This window comes from Danaus plexippus, chromosome Z (genome assembly GCF_018135715.1).
Source record: "Danaus plexippus chromosome Z, MEX_DaPlex, whole genome shotgun sequence".
In the NCBI taxonomy this organism is placed as follows: Eukaryota; Metazoa; Arthropoda; class Insecta; order Lepidoptera; family Nymphalidae; genus Danaus; species Danaus plexippus.
The window spans coordinates 10,417,796-10,440,351 of NC_083559.1; the positions used below are offsets into that span (position 1 = coordinate 10,417,796).

Below are 22,556 nucleotides of genomic sequence, written 5' to 3' on the forward strand. Positions count from 1 at the left end.
TGGAGCTTAATCGAAAGTAGATGTCAAATGTTAGATTGTATCCAGGGGCTCTATCCACATGGATTCATTTTATAACTTCTGTTACCTTTCCTTCAACGAAGAGACTATCGCATTTCACATTGCTTTTTAAAGCTTCGGTGCTGGTATCGTTTGGAAATTAGAAGTTTTCTGTTTATTATTTGTTTGTCAATTTAATTCACGATAAAACCATATTAAGTTAAACTGTTATTATTGAGGAAGGTAAACATATTGGTATTAAATTTAGTGGTCAGTTTTTTTAGGCTAGGATAAAATTATATTCAGAGTGTAAGAGTAATTTCATGTTCAAACGTATTCATAAATATCTTTTATTCTAAGAAGTGCTCATGTACGTTGGTAGGAGCAAGTATTACGTCAATAATGGAGAAACGTTTAAAGATGTTAAGCATACGTAGCATATATTTGAGTTTTAAAATTTTGTAGTCACAATCCTAATGCTAATCTGCTCCTGTCGCATGTGAACTGTGAGGACAGGGGAGGACGCGACTCACTTATCAGTGGCAAATTTAAGGACCAAATAAATCTGCCGATGACCAAATAAGAATAATTCTTAACTATTTCAATGCGTAAATTGTAAATCCAGATAAATTAATATTTTTAAATTAATGTATCTGGATTAACAAAAATAGCTAAATACATATTTACAAAAGTTATTATTTCTCAATGAGTAAATAAAAAATATATTTTCCTATATATTATTAAGAGTACTACAAGGTTATTCCATATATTTTTCTACATTGATGGACATGTCTTGAAATTCCATATTTCTCAGAATCGGTCTCGGTGTACAGGCTGTTAACCTTCTAATCTATCACATTATTAAAACTTCGTTCATGGTACGAATATTCGTTTTTTACGTTTTTCATTTGTTTGTCACATGTCTTCGACATTTGTGGCGAAAATTCCAAAAAGTTTTGTCGTCCATTGCATGAATTATATTATTATTATAATTGATTTTTATACCAGGTCCCACAAACGTCATGTCTCCAAGTTCGACTAAGATGAAAGGGTGTAAGGTGAAGAACGACATGACCTGCATCCTATAACATTTCGTAGATAGTAAAAATTTCTCTGGCTTGAGTTTCGTGCTTGAATTAAAAGAGTGCGGCTTTAGTTTGGTCTGGTGTTAATACAACATTTTGTTGATGGAATCTGTCTTTCTTCTCGATTTTATGATATATTTTTTATTTTTATCATATATGTATTCCATAATGCTCCTGCCAGCTTCTCGTTGGAGAAATGTCTGGTAATAACATTTTTCATTGTTCGTGATATCGACGATCACTGCATATTATATCGTGTACATTAAGAACAAACAGACGCGAACAGTTAAATCATGCAACAGTCGATATATGTCATGGTGTGACTAGTATTAGCGCGACGCCCATAAGATTAATTATTTCACAGTCTTTCAAATATCGATTTAGGTCAGCCAAACTTCCTACCTCTGGATATATTATGAGGTATGTAATTATTATGTAATGAAAATCGATTTAAAAAACATTTTCCGATTTTATTATAGTAAACTTTCGTACATCTATAATAAAATATATTTTATTAGATGAGTTTATATCTGAATATAAAAGACACGAAAGTTTTATTATTTTATTTACAAAAAAAAAAGTCATAAATAAAATACACACCATCTATAAAAATACGTTTAATACTAGCATTTAATAGTTATAGAGGACTAAGCGTATAAGGCGGCGCGCGGCTTGGCGGCGAAGCACGGACGGGGGTCACCGGTGAGGGGTGGAGGGAGTAGGTTGCGTGTTAGGTAGAAAACCTAGCGCTGTTAATGCTGCATCCGCACGCGCTATTAAAGGCGTCCGCCAGCGCCACAATGCCGTATCTCGTACGGGCTGAGCGCGTAACTCTGCACAGGATTTGCTGAGTGCGGTAACGCAGTCTGCGCGATAGTGCTGGAGCCGTGCGTGTTGCGTCTCTATTGCGTACGAGGAGCATACGCCGCCGAGACATGCCAGAGGAAAGTGATTGTGCAAAGCCAGTACGCGTTCAGTCTCATGGAACGCTTTTACGTACTGACCTGGCTTAGTGAAATTGCGGGTACGATAGACGTGCTGCAGCATGTGCAGATATCGTGGCACACCCTCTTCCCAGCCATGTTCATGTCGCAGCGAATCCAGATAGTACAAATTAGAAGCATGATACGAAGATCGCGGTGGTTTGCCCGGAACCGGCTTTGACAATGGCAAAATCCGCTTCATCAGCGAACTCCAGTCCCTATCTTCCAAGGGCACTATAACTTCGTCGATATCGAGCAGTGCCAGCCACCGATATTGGTACATGTGGCGATATAAGCAATCATTATATGGTATCAGCTCCATTTGTCGTTTGTGCGTCGTTTTCTTTTTCAAATACATATGTTGCAACCCCGGCAGATTCGGTTGACCACCAGGAAGAGTAATAGGCGTCACTTCCGTCACTCCAAGTGCATTATAATAATTTAAAACCTTTGTTATATTTGGATGTACCTGTAGTTCATAAAAGAATATTTTGTCTGCTCCTAACAAACGTATTATTTCTATCCACTCGACAAGACGCACCGAAAGATCTTCGTGTAGAAAATCTAGTCCCTTAACACAAACGGCAAATTCTTTTTGTATAGCCGGTGGTTGTGGACGATCGTTGTGTACTCGCAAGTTGTTTGTTGCCCGATCACAAGGGTCAGCCACAATGGATACAGAAGCAGGCACGAGGTGTCGCACGTCAGCCGGTAATACACAGGCCATTAAATACGGCTGAAGGACTCCGTCTCTATAATTTCCCCACTTACTATTCCACACGTATTTATACTCCAGGTTACGTACAACCACGGGTGCATCTCTTTCTTCGAACCATAGCTGACAGTGCGTCGCCAGCGTTGGCTTGATGCGATCATGAACTGCCAAAACCCGGACCGCGGGGCCTATGCGTGATGTGTTCCGAGCATCCATGTAAGCTCCATAGAAATGGAAAACATCAGTTTTTACACGCAGGGTTTGCCAATAGGTATTGTGAAACTCAAGATCATATATTGAGGGAAACGGGGCGCAGTCTTTTTTCTTGTAAAATTTGTTTTTATCATTTCTATGCCGATGCCAGTAGGCGAGTGGGAGAGACGGGAGACGTCGCTCAGCATCGGCTCGCAGTTCGTCTTCGGAAAGTACGCGTGTGTCGGTGGCGGGGCGCAGTACCGGCGCTGGCGTGGAGGGCGGCGCCGCCGTGGACCCCGATTCAGACTGAAGCAGGAGACGCCCAGGTGGGGCAGGGGGTACAGGTCGAGCACGTGGGGGTGCGGGATGCAGACGCGGCAATGCAAGTGCTGCCAGCGCGCCCCAGCATACGAGTGCCGCCAGCCAACGCAGCCTCGCGCGCCCTGATCCGCTCCACCGCGCGCACCACCCCCGCATGGCCTGAAAATCACATACAACATATTTTTATAAAATATTCACAAATTCATTTCCTTATAACTACTTGGCATATTACGTATTACAATATATTATTAAGTATTTACATGTTTGATACAATCCAACAGCTGCCTAGCTTCGCATGAAAACTTGAAGTCTGCAAGCGATACCGGGACATTCTAGTAGCATAGCAAACAGGTTACAGAAGTAATGAATACAAAGAGTCTAATAGAAGTTTGTTTTTCATGGTACAGAAAATTTTGTCAGAAGTAAAACTTTTCTAAATAAACTATAAAAAATAAGACATTTCCCAAGTTTTACAAAACAAGATCACATTCTAGGCAGTTGAACTTTAATATCAATGTGACATCTGACAATTTACAGATTATGCTATATTATTTTATTCGTATTTTTGAATACATACTTTGTAAAAATTACATATAAAAATATTGAGAAAATAATTAAAAATATTCATTTTACTTTATGATTATATTGTTTAAAGTTCGGTGTACACAAGAACAAATTATTAATATATATAAATATAAATAAACAAATACTAATTAATAAGAATCCAATTATTGAGGTGTTTCATTATGCAAATCCTACATTGTTTCCCTCTCATATTTAATACTTTTGGGCATAATAACATGATTTTATATTAAAAAACAAGACACGGCGTTCATTTTCCAAATATGTTATAAGTATTCGGTATGTATATAAATTAAAATTCCACGAGCTTGGTAGTGGAATGGTCAGCGGTCACGACCGAGACGCCGGCTCCGGGCCTGGCTTAATACTTCTCACCTATAAGGACTATGCAGTCACCGTTACTTCATAACTAAATACTATTCATTTAAATTGTTAATCATTTAAGGAAAAGTTTTCCGTGGTGAGTATTACTGTTGATGAGTTGACTCGCAACCACGTTTTTTATTATAAACCGTTCAGAAACTTTGAATGGCTTTTATACTTACAAGTTGCAACGCTATCTAAACTTATTCAATATGAATTCTTAACCATAGAAATAGGATAGCGTTCGTGGGTATTTTAAATTATGAATGTGTCTTCCTTATTATTGTTTTATACATAATTAGAATTATAATTTAGAAGAAAACAAAAACAAAAAAAAAAATAAATAAACGATGTAACTTAGCCCAAAGAAACTTGAAGAAAGAAGTAATCAAATTATATTTATGTAAAGAATATGTTAGATAAGGTTAATTAATATGGAGGTTAGTTGATGACCTCGCCTGTCAGCCGGGGACCAGAACCTGGTACACTTTCTAATAAGAAACACTGAGACTTTTACAATGCTATAAATTAAATTATAAGTATGACCATTGATTTAAGAGAATTATTTTGATTACAATATGTTAGAATAATCTAAACGGCGTAGTCATTCATTCAAATTTTATCTCGACATTTTAAGACGTGTTTGTGACAACAATCTTTCTACAATCTCCACTATTGTCTATGCGACGGTCACACGATATCATCACAGTGCTGTATAGCCTTAACATGAATATTAATAATAACCTTATATTCGTCTCGCTTTGATACAAAAAAAGATACATTTGGGTATTCATTAAGGATAATATACATATAACAGATGAAAAATCTTTATAGTCAATCCAGTATCTCAGATTTCTTATATATCAAAACATATTTGTTTTAGAGACACACATATATACAATGCTTTAAGCGTAATTTACACAGGAAATAATATCTATATACGCATTCGTAAATGTTGGAATTTACGATTGACTAAGCCATTTCTCGGACTCGCTATAGTGCTATTTAATTTATAACAGGAATTTTGTTTATTAAAAGATTAAAACTCCAGTTTTATTTCAATAAATTAAAAAATAATCACCTTATTTTAAAGTTTAAAGTAATAAATAAAAAAAAGATATTTTTTCTTTTTTATTCGTCTTTACCTTGAAATCAGATGTTATTTTGCCATTCAGAGTTAAAAAGTGATCAAATTCTTTCAATCTTAACTAATATTATAAAGCTGACGAGTGTTTTATTCGGTTTAACGTAATGAAAAAAATTTGTTTTCTTGGAAAAAAATGTTATTTTGTTCATTTATGAGGAAAACTATATATGTTTTCATCTAATACGCAAAGGAGAGGAAAATAGTTTATTTATATTAGTCAGTTTTATAAATTGCTAATTAATGTTCTGAAATATTGTTAATTCTTACTAATAGAAAAGAAGTTACTACTAGGGATAGTTGACTACGACTAAAAGATGAGAGATGACCTTTATTGAATAGCTCGCTTGGAACGGTCACGGTCGTCAGGCAAGGAGTGGCAAAAGTATTTGTAAAGGAAAATCTAACGCTTTTAAGCATCCGATACTTAATACTTTACAAAGATCACATTTAACACAACTTATGAGAGAACTCACCAGCACCGTACATAACTAAACAATCATCCACTCAGAGGAAAAATAACACATACACTTTATACTAAAGAAATATTTAGACCGTACTGTTTATATGTAATAGGTTTTCTGTGACTCTAAGCGAGTAATAATTTTCTTATAACAAACATCTTTCAACGGACACTAACGGTGTTTAAAAGGCATTGATGTCAAAAAGAATGAGTTATATTTCCTCAGCATGAATCGTAGTAAGGTCCGCATTTGACCGGTTACGGCTGCTTTAAATAACTGTTGTGTATAAGCAGATGAATTTATGCCATAACGACTTCAAATCTCAAACGTACGACTGTATGTGAGGGGACAGGGGAAATTTTTAATCGTTATGTTTAGAGCGAGCGAATAATTTTATGTACTGACATTATAAACTATTTATATTTTATTGGCATAGTGTACAAAAAATTTGTAAATATGTATTTTAAACAATGTACAAAATACAAAAAAAATGTGTTTAAGATGTTTTTAATAACCATAGGTAATAGGTATATTTATTCATTTATTTCTGTAGTTTGCCGCGTTTTTTGTTGAAACACAATAGGTTTCCATCAGTATTGAAAACACAAATGTTGGTATTTAAAACTTTAAGGAATATAATTTTGATAAAACCGACCAAGGCTCCGAAAAAACATGACCTTTCGAATATCAAGGTTCTAAAAGCAGAATTCAAAGAGATTTTCAAAGAATGTAATTAGCGATGATCACATATGTCGTGATGTTCACTACAGAAGATCAAGTTGTGACGTCACTACTCGCAGCAGGATGGAGCAGCGGTGATATCATACCAGGGTACATCCTTTTTTATGCCATGAATGTATTCATGTATAATTCACATGCAAGAAAACTAAGTATCAATTCTAAAAACTAACGTAAATGACCGTATAATTGGCAGGAAACAACAAATTTATGAAAAAAATTGATGAATACGTTGTATATTTTATTTTATAAGTAAATATATCAGCTAAACAAGTTAACAGAATGACCATAAAACTGAGTAAATTATAGCGGTGTACAGGAAGGAGGGTCAACGTCCTGGCGGGGGCTGACGGCATGTCTGCATTTCGCATTCGACTCATCAATGAGCCTTATAAACACTAGCCTTCAGCACATTAGCTACAGGATAGTTATACATATTTCCAAGAACAATACATTCCGATTAGGTTAGAATAAAAATTTGTAACTCATTGAAACAGTCGATTTAATAAACAACAGTGTGATTTAAAACAAAGTTAAACCCTTTGAAGGTGCCACATGTTACGATGACGTACAGATGTGTGACGTCTTATCGGCTAAATCTATGGACATACGAACAGTAGTTAAAGCAGTGTTATGACGTAGTGATTTACGAAGTTTTCACTTTTACACGCTATTATATTATTTGCTTACCGACGTGCGCTTGATTATGAAGTATTATTTTACAAGACATTCACTAAACTGATGGGAAAGTAACTGTCGGACTGTCGTGACAATTTAATAAAATTTATTCAAACAGCTACGCATGATTATAAACTTATAAATTTCATATTAAATTTCAAATTCCTAGTTATACATTTACGCATTCCATTTAATAAATGATAACCTATACCTTATGTAGGAGTGAGATCTCTTAGATCAATATTGAAAGAAAGGTTTTATATAAGAACTTTTAACAAAATAGATGGTGAGTAATGTTTGTTATTTGTGCTGTGCTAACTCCCTCCCTCCCTCCCTCCGTTCCCTAACTCCCACTCCTTTGTGTACAAACACGTCAGACTGGATATTCCAGGTTGGTGGTTAGCAAGTGAGACAATCGAGCAGTTTTATTGTATAGCAGCGTCTTCCGACACTCATTGCTCTTGTAAATGAAACACTATACGTAGGAACTTAATAATTAAAAAGTATTATTATTTTTATAATGATATATGGATGACAGCATCATATGAATACAATGATGATATAAAAAGAGCTTTAAAGCAAAATGATTTTAGCAAAGAATCGTTTTGATTCCGTGGATCGAACAAACAAAGTAAAATAAGACCTAGTATGTGCGTCTGGGGTATGTGAGGAGTTAGTATTATTGTCCGGGGTTAGAGATCACAGCATACTGTTCTGCGTCCCAAGCTTCAAACGTCTTGGCGATGGTCCAGAGGTATAATAGGTTTAGAAAAGGATAGAGCAGACTGCCGGAGCTCTTACAATAAACTATTCTTCAATCACTCTTCGAGATCATTATCAGTGAATTTAGCGGCAGTGATAATTTGCAAACAATAGCATCTCGAAACGATGCTGCACAGTGAAGACTGCACGCTCCACGAGCTATTGAACTAGATGACTACAATATGGAAAACGTTATAATCCGACTTTTACGACTAATTATTTATGTTGAAAGTTAATTAATGGCTAAGTAACAGTTTTATCACTTCAAGGAATGAAAAGGTCTTTTAATGTTTTAAAGTCTTTATAAATAGTGCCTTAACGCAAATTATTTTTTTATTGTAAGGTTATCTCTTGTTCAAAGCGACTGCCACCGGATTTTATTGTTTAAAACTAACGTCACGGATTTTGATATTGAAAATAATTTATGTATTTGGGTAACATAAATTTTAATATGGTAAAAATTTTGCTCGCTTAAAATATTATCCAAATATAACAGAGACGCTAAATGTTTGTTTTTTAAAATACAGATTGATTTACAAAATCTGTGTCTTTAGAAATGTTAGAACAGTTAAAGCTATATAATAAGAGTTAAGGCAGCAAGGCTTTCTATAAGTTTGAAGAAGCGTGTTCCGAGTGCCCGTGGCCGGCCAACGACACAGTTAGAAAAAGACGTGCCATTAGCGAGAGATCGATGACGATGGAGAAATTACGGTATAAGTTGCCTTAGAGAAACTACGTCTACTAAAAACTAAACTATAATATCAATAAAGAAATTAAACCTAGGCATTTGTCGCCACTAAAAATCAAGTGCTTTGTTCTCAAAACGCGTCTAAAGATTCGTTTGCTAACAGAAATATGACTACCATACGTTTCACAGTGGATTATGGGTCGGAAACAAAGCCCGTCCGTCTGGTTGTTAGGCCCTTAACCAGGTTACGGGATGACCGCGATAGTCAAGAGAGTTGTTCTTCAACGATATTTAAACAATACGCTACGGAATAGTTTGTTACAGTAGGCTGTCGTATTATTACTAATTTTATTTTACTTTTGGAACAAACTTAAAGACCGCAAAAAATATCATGTATTATATTAATTATAATGTATTTTTAGTAATATCAATACAAAGCTATACAATACTTTTGACCTACTCCCTCCAATTGCATCGCAAATGGCAAGCTAATCAATGTTTACTATAAGAACTGGTTAGGGGACATTGTCTTATTACCCATGCTGCCGAGATCTCTTTAGTTATGGGGACGTATTAAAGGAGAGAAATAGCTACATTATAAAAAAGTTTTGAAATTTATTTCACAATGCATAGAAATAATTCTTTAATTTCTTTGAACTCCATAATAGGTGAAAACGATAGATCTGAAATTGAGTTACCTAAAGTAAGTCGGTCTTTATTTGGACAGTACGAACATATTTTTCTTTTCTAATGAACATTATTTTCGACAAGTGTTAATAAATCGTAATTGATATCTGATTTTGATCTGATCTGTTTAAATTTGTAACATCACACTCCATATGAAGTTTCCCATCCTTCATTCAAAAGCCTACATAAATACTATAGAATAAGAAAATTTATAAATGAAAAACAGTTAACGTTTAAAAGGTTTATTACTCGTCTTATTAAACATTCATAGTATCGTTTGTCATACATATATAAATAGCATGTTTTTATACGATGTTTTGTTTTCAACCTCATAACTATCGTTATTAGATGGTCGATATAAACAGATGCTAGGAAAATCTATAGCCGGTCGTGGTCATCAAAGATACGTTACATGTACACGCTACTTACATAAATATTACGACTGCATTACAAGCGAATCGAGGTCGATGGCTGTCTCTTTGAACTGTACTCTTTAAAAAAACACAAAAGAAAAACGAGCGGCCACTCTCATTCTAACACTACGGTTCATCATCTCACAGTTGACTGTTACGACAATATCTTTACATTGTTAACAGGACTTGTGAAAGTCGAACTTTAAGCTCGAAGGGTCACTTTAGATAACTATAAACTAAATGTATTCAATTGTATCAAGGTCAATAGCTGCGGGCCGCAATTTGCTGCAGGGGATTTAATTATTACTTTTTATAGATAGCCCCGTCAAGAAGTGATTCATACCTTTTCTGGTTTTATATTAAAGGAAATATGAGTTCTTTCGTATTGGAAGAACTCATATTTCCATTCTATGATCCTTATTTTACGAACGCCATTACTGAATGTATTCAACATTAAAAGGGAATTATTGATAGTTATCTTAAAAACTTCTTTAAATATGATTTATTTAATGATCCCGTATTGAAGTAAGAATGTTTTTTATTTATTTTAAATGATCAATTGTTACTTTTATATATACATATATGTAAAAGGAATCGGGGCTCAATCACTGAAAAGACTTCTGTGAATACTGCAAGTAATTGAATTTTTATTTTTTATTTATTTGACTATTAGTCTGTGCATATAAAAAGTACTTGTATATAGTATTAATACATGTATTTAAACGGGATAATGACCTTGTTTGTTGTTTACTTTATATAAGCAAAGCTAGTGAAGATCCGAGATAGATTTGATAATTTTACCCGAGATATGATCTAAAACGCGCCAGTAAAGTGTAATTTCTGCGATGTCCGCAACACTGTGACCATTCATGACAGCCAATTTCGGAACCAATTTGTAAACATGATAAACATTCATCTTATATGACATTTGGAGTTATTCCTAACCAGCTTAAACATAATATATATAATAAATAGTACTGTAACAATACAATAACATTGCACAGACTGTTAAAGAGACGCGTCATTGAAATATGAGCATACTGCAAAAAATGTATAATGTTGTTGAATGTGTTGCAGTTGTCGAGGTAACAGATTTCGTAACAGAAGGCCCGTGCCAGCAACGGTCAGCCTGTGCCAGAGCCAAGTGGGTCACTGGCTCGTTGACTTACGATTATGAATCGTTAAATTATCGCCTATATTGCAATTCATTAGCACCAAGAAACAGTATACTTTCAAATATTCATATCAATTCAACTTGCCATATTTTTCAATGTCTCGTTTGTATCTACAAATATATTCATATCACGTTTTAAAGAAGCCGCCGCTGTGTTTTTGTATGAAAATCAAAGTCTAGAGTTGAAGGACGTATCTTCAATTGAATAATATTTGTTGTAATCCTTAAACATTATTTTTAACAGAATTCTAAACATAAATTACGCTTAATGAATCTCCTTGATATATATATTTTACAGTATAAAAGATTAAAAAAATATATATTATATGAATATAAGAATGATTATTAATACTTTTTATATTTGCTGAAACGTAATTTATTTAATTTAGTATGAATTAATTAGTATAAACGAAAAATGAATCGTCTTTAGCATAACTGAAGATATCCTTCACATTATTATTAATATTAAATATTTATGAATTAATATGGAAATTTCGTCAAGATATTTAAATAATATATTGGTTTAGTTGTTTTTATTTAACACATACAAATTCATATGATCTTCAAAGTCGGTCAATGAGACTTAAATTGATTCATGACTTATATTTACGAAACTTCGTCTCCTGTATATATTATCACAACGAATGCAACGCTATAATTACATATTATTTTAACATTTCATTTCAACGTAATGAATCGTGAGCGAATCGTGAGAAAAACTAGTTACTTCCGCTTCACCACCGCTAAGACAATGACACAACCTTCTTAGTGACACCGATTGTAACTCGGATATCTGTCTCATATAATGTTTTTAAAACTTCACTCATCGCCTTTCTCAAAATAATTTATTTTTGTGATATACATATTTGAAATTATATGAATTTTGTTTCAGCACTACATCACGTCAAACCACATTACAAACACACTCAAAATCACAATAGCGCACACACACACTAACAAAAACACTATCATACACACATATATACTTCAAACAAACGAGCTGTGAACTTTCACAGAGCTTAGGGCTTCGCAGCTGTGACTTATATAAGTTGAAAGCTATGAGATTTAGCTTTTAAGTTACACAACTCCACAATAAGCTCATAATACTCGTATATGACCTTATTGTCAAGCACTTGTGACTCTTATTATATCGTGACTCAACGCTGACTCACTCCATAATTATAAAGTTTGTTTAAATTTCATAATGTTCCTTGAAAAATCAAATAATTTTTCACAATTTATTTTTATTGCAGTATACATAGTTTTGTTCGAACATTTATTACTCTACACCAGTCATCCATATTATATAAAACTAAAACGTTATATAGCCGATACAAAAAACTGTAGAATATGTGTATCGTCTGCAAAAAAAGTTATCGTTTTGAGTTTCTCTAAAACGTTTCGGTTTAAACGATAGAAACAAGTCAAATTGTAATTCTAACATTACTTACATCAAAACTACTATCCAATAATTAATTTGTTTGATTATACATTAAAAAAAATGTTTTATCTTAAGACCTGTCTTAAGAAAATCTTTCTTCTGCATCACAAGTAATAAAAAACATATTACTATTTGTTTAGCAAGAAACAACATTCATATTTTAATAAACTATTTTTCACATAATACATAAATGTATAAAATATCCTATAAGTATAAATAGGCACCTTATGGTTGTTTTATTAAAGTCGTTTATAAGAATAACATTCAAAATGAAATGTTACAGTTAGGCCCACATCGCGCTGCAACGGTACTTGCTCTAACTCATTTCGCTTGCAAATAGTATGTTCAACAATTAAAATAAAATCAAGTTACATGCAATCCACTTTACTGAGTGAAACACAATTCGGGACACGTCATTACGTGTAAATGGCCTTTAATTTATAATACCATTGTAAAAACAGAGTCAAAGAAGGTCACACAAGTATAAATGAAGCAAAACGAGTATACTGTTAACCAAAATCTCTTGAAACTAATCGAGATACTTATTACACAATTCTATTCACTAACAAGAATATGTTGAACCGCTTAGCATAACTCAATTAATAACAACATATAGAAAATATATAATATATATAAATAGAAATATCGCCGAGATACATACAAGCACATAGGTATAAATAAAAATTCGCATGGAATATAAATCATTTGCTAACATAAAATCGCTTGCAGTCAAAAAAAAAAGTTTTAACTTAGAGACATCTGAGGAAATTCAAAAGCTGAAGAAATTGGTACATCGTTATTCTGGTGGCATTTACCGTACTTCATAAGCTTGAAAAGAAAAACTATGACTAAAATTTTATGTGACATAACGTCTTATAAAGAATGTCAGTTCCGTCGGGGGCCATTTTGTATAAGTAATTTTATGATAAGTGCATACTATGTTTACCGCAAAATTGCATAGTCATTATATATGAAGGGTTTCCCGTTTCTCATTCAATAACTAACAAGAAAATTTATGAAAAACTGTAATCGCTCCGTATGCAGTGTGACAAACAAGAGGTACTTCTTTCATCTTTGTTACTCTTCAAAGTATATCTCGTTTCAGTCACGTTCAACGTAGGTTTAACAAATGTCTTTATTCTCAGTTTTGCATCCGAACTGACAATATTGTATAATGTATGTGTGATTCCAACGTAATATCTTAATTCTCAGCGAAATAATCTACACACATAAATCCAGTAGTTAGTCATGATGGAGTGTCAATTACGAACAAAATTTTTAAATTAATAATAAGTATAATTAGGAAGATTAGTAGAGTTATAAGATTAGTTTTTAATATTTGAATACATTTCTTTAAGTTTATTGTAATAGCTAGATTGAGCTGTCTTCTTATTCGGATGACGTCATAAAATATTTCCTCGTATTTTTTTTGCTCAAATAAATATAAACTGTCCTATCCTCTTTGTAAATCATAAGCAGTTGCAAACATTCGATATCTCAAAAACATTATAGCTATCATTAACCAAAATTCATCGATCTTTAAAATTTTCTTTTACATATAATTAGACTGAATAAGAATCACTCATAAATGAAAAGGTAATTAGAGCATTCATTTGTCGTATTGAGGATCTTAGTATTCGGTTTTGTGCAAAAATTCTAATTAAAAATCAATGTAATACAAAAAACTTAAATATCTTTTTATATAGGTTGAGTAAAATTTCTATATTTATTGTATATTTCATAAAAAAAATAATTCGAAATTCGTTTCACTAATATTTTGTTTGTCACTCAATTTGTCAAAAAATGTTGAATTAATCTTTACAGGATGAAATCGATATTTATTTGATGGAAGATCTATTCATTTGTATTAAAAAATCTGATTATTAATATAACATTTAATTTATTAAACATAAAGCATCCTTAATGTGAATATACAATTTCTATTCCTCCTTTCACTTCTGATTTAGTCGTGAAGGTGATATTATCAAATTGAAGATATTTTTATTTTTAAATTGTTTCTCTACAAAATGTTCTAAATAGATCTTTTTCGTCATCAAACATTACGGACTAGTTTCATATCCAGATCTGTAGCGTAATACGACTTTTAATCGTTTACTTAACACCAATGGTATCAACGTTTTTCGTACATTCATGATATTCATATCAAAACAAAAATACTTTGGTCTTACTCTAGTAATGAAATATAAGGGTTCACTATGCCAGTAAGGCTATAGTTAACCTTACTATATATTATTCTAACGTATAATAGTGCAGTACCTACATTCATAATTGGGGTATGAAGTTCGTGAAAGGTAGCTTGTGTTGCGAGACTATTGCGAAGCAATGATATAATAAGATAAGTGCTACAGATTGGAGCTTTCAGTGAAACGAGCGTATTCGAGATATTACGATAACGTCTTGGAAGGACGATATGACTCAAGAAGTGTCTCAAGATCTGAGTGCGAATTTAAACCGTATTATGACCATGTTAAACAGAAGTCACTTCACGAATTAAAATATTTGACTGGACCCCTGTCTACCGCATTTCCGTATACGCACACATGACCGTTCACGCTCACACAAACACTCACGCTCACCTGCATGCACACGCAACTAAACTACAGAAAAAAAATCTGGAATGTTCGCTCAAGAATCCACCAATTTCGTTTAAATCGTGACAGAATTCCAAGATACCATTTTTTTTTGATCAAAGCCAATTATTGAAATTAAATTAAAATACAAACCAAACGGGCGATTACATTAATTGTGGAGTTTTGTTATTAAAATAAAGAAATGTGAACTGGACCTGTTATTATTCCTTCATTAAAAATTCAGAAATGACCAAGTCAAATGTCAATAGATCAATCAACGTTATATGAAGGCTCGAGATATTTTTATTACCCGAAGTGAATGTCATATAAAATAAATATTTAAAGGTTAAATACGAATAAGTTATACCAATTAGCTATAATAGAGACGAGTTTGTCAAGATGTTGATCCTCTATTATATATCGGTTCAATAAGTCACCGGTTGACATTTAAGTGGCCGCCGGCCACGGTCATTAATAGACATTGACAATAATTTTAAGGCCAACAAGACTTCCTCGTTGATTGTATTTTGATACATCTAATTGTTAATTAACATTTATTTAACATGCGGCGCAGACTTTGATGATATACAAAAAAATTATAATAGAAACACCATCCACGTGATATGAAACAGTGGAAAATGGATCAATCATTAAAATTTTGAAAAATTTTAGATATAATACTAAACAATGTAAAAATAAAAATTTACTATTTATCATAATAATTTAATTGTACACTACAATGTGATTATAATTGAATCATTTTTTTTAAATTCCTCTTCAATTATAGCAATAATTTCCGTTTATATAACACACGCCTGTTTCATGCAAAATATTATAATTATTGGTTGTTCGTTGTAACACAGAACAGCAGTTCCACAATTACGAATGTAAAGCGACTCCGGACGTGACGCGTCACAACGTCGTACTCGAAGTACTTGAGTATGCTTAATACCTATTAAAGCACTTGCTCTAATGTACTTATTATATACTAGTATTTTCACACGGCCTTGGATGTTAGTAATTGCATCTATATGATAAAACATATCCTATCTCTTTTTACTGTACTATATTAAGGAGTAACAAACATGTTCACTATCATATTATTCAATATATATATATATAATTTTATATAATACATAATTAAACTGTAGCCATCACCTTGAACACTAGCTAATACAGAGTAATTCTAACCGGTAATTATAATTAGCGCGTGTTATGACTACAAAGATCGCATTAGTCTCAACATGGCGGACGGTCCGCGGTCGCAGCTGCAGCGACTGTTCGCTAAAATTATTGTTTTAACTCAGTTCTTCAATTTAGATTAAACCTAAGAATAAAAAAATATTATCGTTATTTACAATTTCTGATACACTCTCCTCAAGTTCTCTTTCCCGTTTGATTGCTCGATGAAGCGAAAAGGAATGGTTAAAATGCTGAATATTTTATTATTCTTGCATAAATTATTAGCTGTCTAACTGATGCTAGGTATCTTATTGTCATGAGTTCGTTGAATAGAACATTTTTTATGGAGAATATCTTTAAATAACAACTAAAACATCGAAGATTACAATGGAAATTTATATTAATGTTTCACGAGAACCGAACTTTTGTTGTCAGATAAATTAATATTGAACCAATTATTTATGACTTATATTATAATGTCAAAACATGGAAATCTGATAAGCATTATGATAACAATTGTTTGATCTGTATAATATGTAATTTTGTACAACTATATTCTATTACTGTTAATGTAAACAGATCTCAGGCGATATCCGAGCGATACCAATGATATTATAAACATACGTGATAACACGATGCTAAAACACATTTAGCTCCATTTGAAAAGGTGCGACTTTTGTTCTGATCCGTATCGGCTTCAAGGAATTATTTAAATGTTCTAAATGTACATACATAATATTTGTTAATTTACAACATACAACTCATTCAACGGTTTACGTATTACGTCGAAGTGTTCAACGTTAATAATTTCGTAAGGGAATAAAATCGACTATTATACAACTATTGTACATAATAGGTACAGACGTCATCAAAAACCAATCTATCACTAAGGCATTCATCAAACTTGAGCAACCTTTTCAATGACAACCAATTATTATTATTTTTTTACATTTATTATTAACTTCGTACAAATGTTTCATTATAATATTTTATTTTTAACCTTTAATACTTCGATGAATCCGTAATACCGTTGCACAACAAGGTCACTTAAAGAATTTTTTGTATTTCCTACAAATGAACATTTTAGTAAAATTTTTATAATAGCAATATGAAACTACTGAATACCCTACAAACGGAATTTTAATGACTTTTAAAATATTATCTGCATATTTAAGAAAATTAATAAGGTAGAAGCTATTACAAAAATCTTCACGTGAAAGTATATCAGAAAGTTAGCGTTATTGCTAATTTATTTAATTATTAAAATATGTCCTGATATGCCTATACCAAATATCGTCAAGGCTGTATTCAAATAGCAGTTTCATCACATTATTGCCCCCTTGAATGTTAAACAATTTTATAATTTGAAATTAAATCAAAACATCTTGCAGCAAGATATAAACTGTACTAAAGTTTCCATACCAACGTTTGTTCCGATGCTTCACGCTCTTCTTAAGAAATAACACATCATATTTGGGTTACATGAAGCATCCATATTAAAACCATCATTTACTTAATGAGTGGTCGCTAATTATGTTTAATTACAACCCGAGATGTGTTCAGTTGGTCATTTAGCTACTGTTCAGGAAGAGAAAATAAGACGTTAATATTCAACGAGACTCGTCTGAAATAAAAGGCTGCAGTGGTATATTGAAACGTCAACAATAGATAATGCTATTAGTACTTTAAAACTTATTGTTATCCTCCCATACTGATGTTAAGGCATTAAAAATCGGAATGCGAACTTATAGTATATTTATATATATATTATAAAAGAAAACGCTTGAATAAGTTAAATACCGTTTCAGTCTCGGTACTTTTAATATGATTAATTTTATAGTGTATTGTTTAATAAGTATGTTATTTCCATGAGCTAGTAACTTTATAGAATATATACCATCGGTGAAAATAGTTTTTTTTTAATTCCAAACGTTGCGTTGTTTCATTTAATTTATTTACATATTTATATTTTCGAAAGTGCCATAAAATCGTGATGCTAGTTTTTTAACGTTGAATTAGTTTCAAATCTAAAAACAAAATGTTTAGTTGCTTAAAAAAAAATATTCTCAAATGTTCCAAATAAAAATGAGGACCTATATTAAATTTTATTTATATTATTATATATATTATAATTAATAAGATTAACTTACAGTTTGTACGTGTTTCGGCATCACTTCTCGTATGACTAGTTGCAACTTGCAATATGCCGCGTGCCGCTGCCGGCTGCGTCTCCTGCCGACTGAACTACTTCAACGCTATCAGTCCTTATCAAATCTAATTCGGTTTGCTAATTAAACTGATCGCGATCTCACACTATCTATAATTAACGTTGTATGCAAATAAATTTCTATAAAAACCTTAAATTAAAAATTTTCATTTTAATTTTTTTGGAAATCGTATTCTTAAAAATAAATTCTTAAAAGTGATCATTTTTATTATAATTCATATTCATTATTAGAAGTTCAAATTCTTTATGGAATAAGTGAATATTTTTTATTAAACTGACAACGATAAATTGATCGAACGGCAATTACGAGTTAATATTGAGTTCAATTCTATTATATGGAACGCTTATGTTTGTCATTTAAATAATATACAGAAACGCTTAACGGACCTAATAGAGAATTTATAAGTTAAAAATGCCTTACATCATTATGAACAATAGGTGATACTCTTTTAAGGCTAGGGATTAACCAGACATACCTACCTAAGAACCATCGCAGCTAGTCACAGATAGATAAACAAACACTCAGACATAAACGCCAAACTTTTAATACCTCTATTTCTAATACAGGCCTTAAAAATCACTTTCATGAAAATGTTTTAAATGTTTTTAATTCAGTGGTGTAAGAGAAATAAATTTAACCGACTTGTTTATTTGAGATGTTTTATAAGGTTTATAAATCAATCATCTCAATTTAGCTAACAAAGTTGTCGAATGTGAAACAGTTGCCAAGAACCGCTCGTCTTCGAGATGAATAAAGCGTGAAAGTGTATTATAAAGACAATGTATTGTATTAGCTGCATAGCTGGGTAACTACAGCCGTTAAGAAAGCTTAGATGAGGTCTGATTCAAAACATTAAACATCTCTCGTCTCATTTAATTCATGAGGCGTATTACAATAGTAATTTTTTTCTACCATCGAAAAGATTTTGGCAATATTAAAAGTGATCGAACAAACGCTTATTTTACAACCAATTCTGTGTCATTTAATATGTTGTTCCCAATTGTGACTCACCAGTGCACTGTTACTTGTAATTAATAACTAAAACTCGATGCTGGATGTAGAGCAAACTAGGGCTGTCACTTGATAGAAAAAAATATATTAAATAACGGTATTCTTCAATACAGAATTATTTTTAATACATTTTTTTTTTTGTGTACAATGAAAATATTTTTGTTTTGATTCAAAACAACTAATAAATTATGGTTTTCGTTACCAACTTAAGTATAAGTAAAATTAATCGGCTTTGCGTTGAGTCAATATTGTAATATAAAATAAAGTATAAGAACATATTTATTTAAAATGCTACTTAAGATGTTCTGCAGTTCTTAACCCTACTGCTGGTAGACCGGTGATACTACAATCGCTGACGATCTATGAAGGTCTGAACGTGAAGGGATAAAACATCGAACACGCCGGCAGCTACCTATTGAAGAATATAAAAAAAAAAACTACTTGGTTTAAATATATACAAGAGATTTAGTGCGTTATAATCGTCCTAGATATCTATTGTTTCAAATTCTTGATATATTTTTATTACAAAATAAATGCCACGTTTATATCCAAAGACGACACATAGGCGGACGTCGTCATAATCCCAAGAGATGAACAAACAAGACTAGTAATTGCTGGTCATTGTTATATATCACACTAAATATAAAAATAAGAAATCGACTTAACTTTTAACTGTTCACTTGAGTATATAGAACAGGTTAAAATTGTATCTGATCCATGTCAAAACATACAATTAAATAGAGCTAAATTAATGTTGTTCATCCAGAAGAATCAAATATTCATGTAGAAAAACTTGTTACGATCCTATATATAATAATACAATATATCCAATGTTTCTAGAACAAATCTTTAAATAATAAAAATATAGTAATATATTCATAAAAAAATAATAATTAACCTATTAATTATAACGAATTGTTACTACGTTAAAATGTATAAGGTCATATTTTAATTATGAATAAACCGGTTAATAAAATATTTTTTGCTTTTTTTTATAATAATTCGGCTATACGTGTCCTATTATTATGCGTCGTAAATATTCATGTTGTTTATTTCTTTAGATAAAAAAATTTATACGAGTAAAACGCATTTTAAAATACCTATTGTCACGGTTTTGCGCCATTAATAATTATTATTTTTAACGACATTCGGTCCGCAGAACCGAACAATATAATACATATTTGTTCCACTCTCGTATTACAGAACGTAGTAAATACTGATTTCATACTCATTACAGTTTTATTGGCAGTCGAGAGCACGGAATATCGCTGGTTTATTATTTTAGTGTATTCTATTGTCATTACCACATCATGATAAATAAATTACGTTTTAAAAAAATTCAACAAAGCAACGATAAATGTTTTTGTATTAATATTTCTTTACAGCAACATGTGTTACCATAGAGCTGAGTAGGCATACAACTGCATCATTATTAGGCGGAGGGTAGGTGGAGCGTCGCGCGTCACTCGATACCGAAACATACGGATACCCGCCTATATACCTCACCATTTATATGCAAATGATATAATTATGCCACACGCTATGATAGCTAGTTCACGATACACGATGTGGGTACTTCTAAATCCATCAACGAAACAGTTCTAATGGATCATGACGATGAATAAGAAATGATTCCTTTTTGTATAATCGTGTGTTCGTAAAATGTTAACCGTTCGAGTGTTTTCTCTGGAGGAATTGTCTCGTGACTGTGTGAGGACGACGATACACGGTGCGTGGTGTAGTGGAGATTGTTGTCGACCTAACAACTGCGACAGTCGCGTTGTAATCGCACGACGAGAGATAATTCTCTTGATAGGCGTTTCGCACCGGGCTTTATTATTTCATAACTGATGGTGACGGACAATTCAATCAACAGTCTGATCGCATACGAAAACAGAAACTACTGTTATGATTTGATTCGCCAATTTTCGCGGTTTGGATGATATTAAGTTTTTAAGAATATGTAAAATTATGCTTCTCCATGTCCATAATCGTGAACAATGCCAGCATCGTTTTGTTTATTAGTGGCCTGTGTGATTTCGTTTCATGTAACTACTTGTAAGAAGCAATTTATCAATTCAATTCAATTTAAAACGTTTTGGTACCATTCTCTATTTATAAATTCGGTCATCTGAAGTTCATTTATTTTTTGCGGTTTATGTTTGAAGTATATTAAATAATTCCACTTGTATTTATTTCTTGCCTTAGTGTTTTAAGTCCGTCCGCTATGTTTCTGTGAAAATGAACAATGAACCGTCGCTCATCTCACAATGCCACAGCCTCTCATCTTAAGCCTTCGCCCACCGCTTTCATTATACCATCTCTTACATCACCACTTATGATACCAGCATACTCTGTCATTGTTAAGTGAGCAAGTCCAATACAAAAACCAAAAAAAAAATTAATCCACTAAAGCTTTCAATTTGGGTTGTACAAGAGTTGATTCATAGTTTTAGTTAATATTGAGATTGTTTTTATTATTTTATAATAACTAAAAATATATACAAAATGCGCTAAGCTGATATATTTACTAAGTGACAAGAAAATAGACTGAATAAGATTGCATCACCTTGAGCTTTCCAAGACCGTCAACAATAAACATGACGATCTATTGGATCGCCCCAAAAAAGTGAATGAATAGGAATACAGGATACTGTTCATTGTATGTGACAAGAGTCATATCGAGGATCTGGCAACTCACCTAGTGGGTTTCGGTCAAATCTGTGCAAGGGCAATCGGCGGGCGCGCGTTCATGCTCGCGCGGTCGTCGACCTACGGCTAACTGTTTAGTAAGCAAGAAAGCACTCACACTGTCACTTTGCCACGTCTGGCAGGATCGATGGTTGGGGGCAAACTGAACTGAACGCTTCGCCGCCATAGCCGCGTGCGCTGCGGCCTTGACCGCCCCCCGGCCCCCGCAACCCGCACCACTCTCCGCCCGCGCCCCCCGAACCGCCGCCTTCTATCCAGGAAACCCGACTGCAGAGGGATAGGGATCAACGCTTGCGCATCTCTATACAAGCAACCTACCACAATTTTTCATACAAACATTTAGGCTCAGGTATAAAACCTCATTCGATTTCAATTTGACCGTCGTCTACAGGATTTATTGTT

At 32.8% G+C, this 22,556-nt stretch overlaps 1 protein-coding gene across 3 annotated transcripts; it reads right to left on the bottom strand.

The window, feature by feature from the left end:
- Positions 1 to 1,630: 1,630 nt before the first annotated feature.
- LOC116777414 (uncharacterized) lies at positions 1,631 to 22,305 on the bottom strand. 3 transcript variants are annotated; one of them, XM_032670945.2, is made up of 2 exons: positions 22,144 to 22,305; positions 1,631 to 3,455 (listed from the first exon to the last, which is right to left on the bottom strand). In XM_032670945.2, exon 2 carries the CDS (start codon positions 3,450 to 3,452, stop codon positions 1,779 to 1,781), a length of 1,674 nt encoding a protein of 557 aa, XP_032526836.1. In that variant the 5' UTR covers positions 3,453 to 3,455; positions 22,144 to 22,305; the 3' UTR covers positions 1,631 to 1,778. The 3 variants fall into 3 exon arrangements, with proteins under 3 accessions (XP_032526836.1, XP_032526835.1, XP_032526837.1); XM_032670944.2 differs by lacking the exon at positions 22,144 to 22,305 and adding an exon at positions 18,354 to 18,495; XM_032670946.2 differs by lacking the exon at positions 22,144 to 22,305 and adding an exon at positions 3,557 to 3,574.
- Between the last annotated feature and the right edge of the window lie 251 nt (positions 22,306 to 22,556).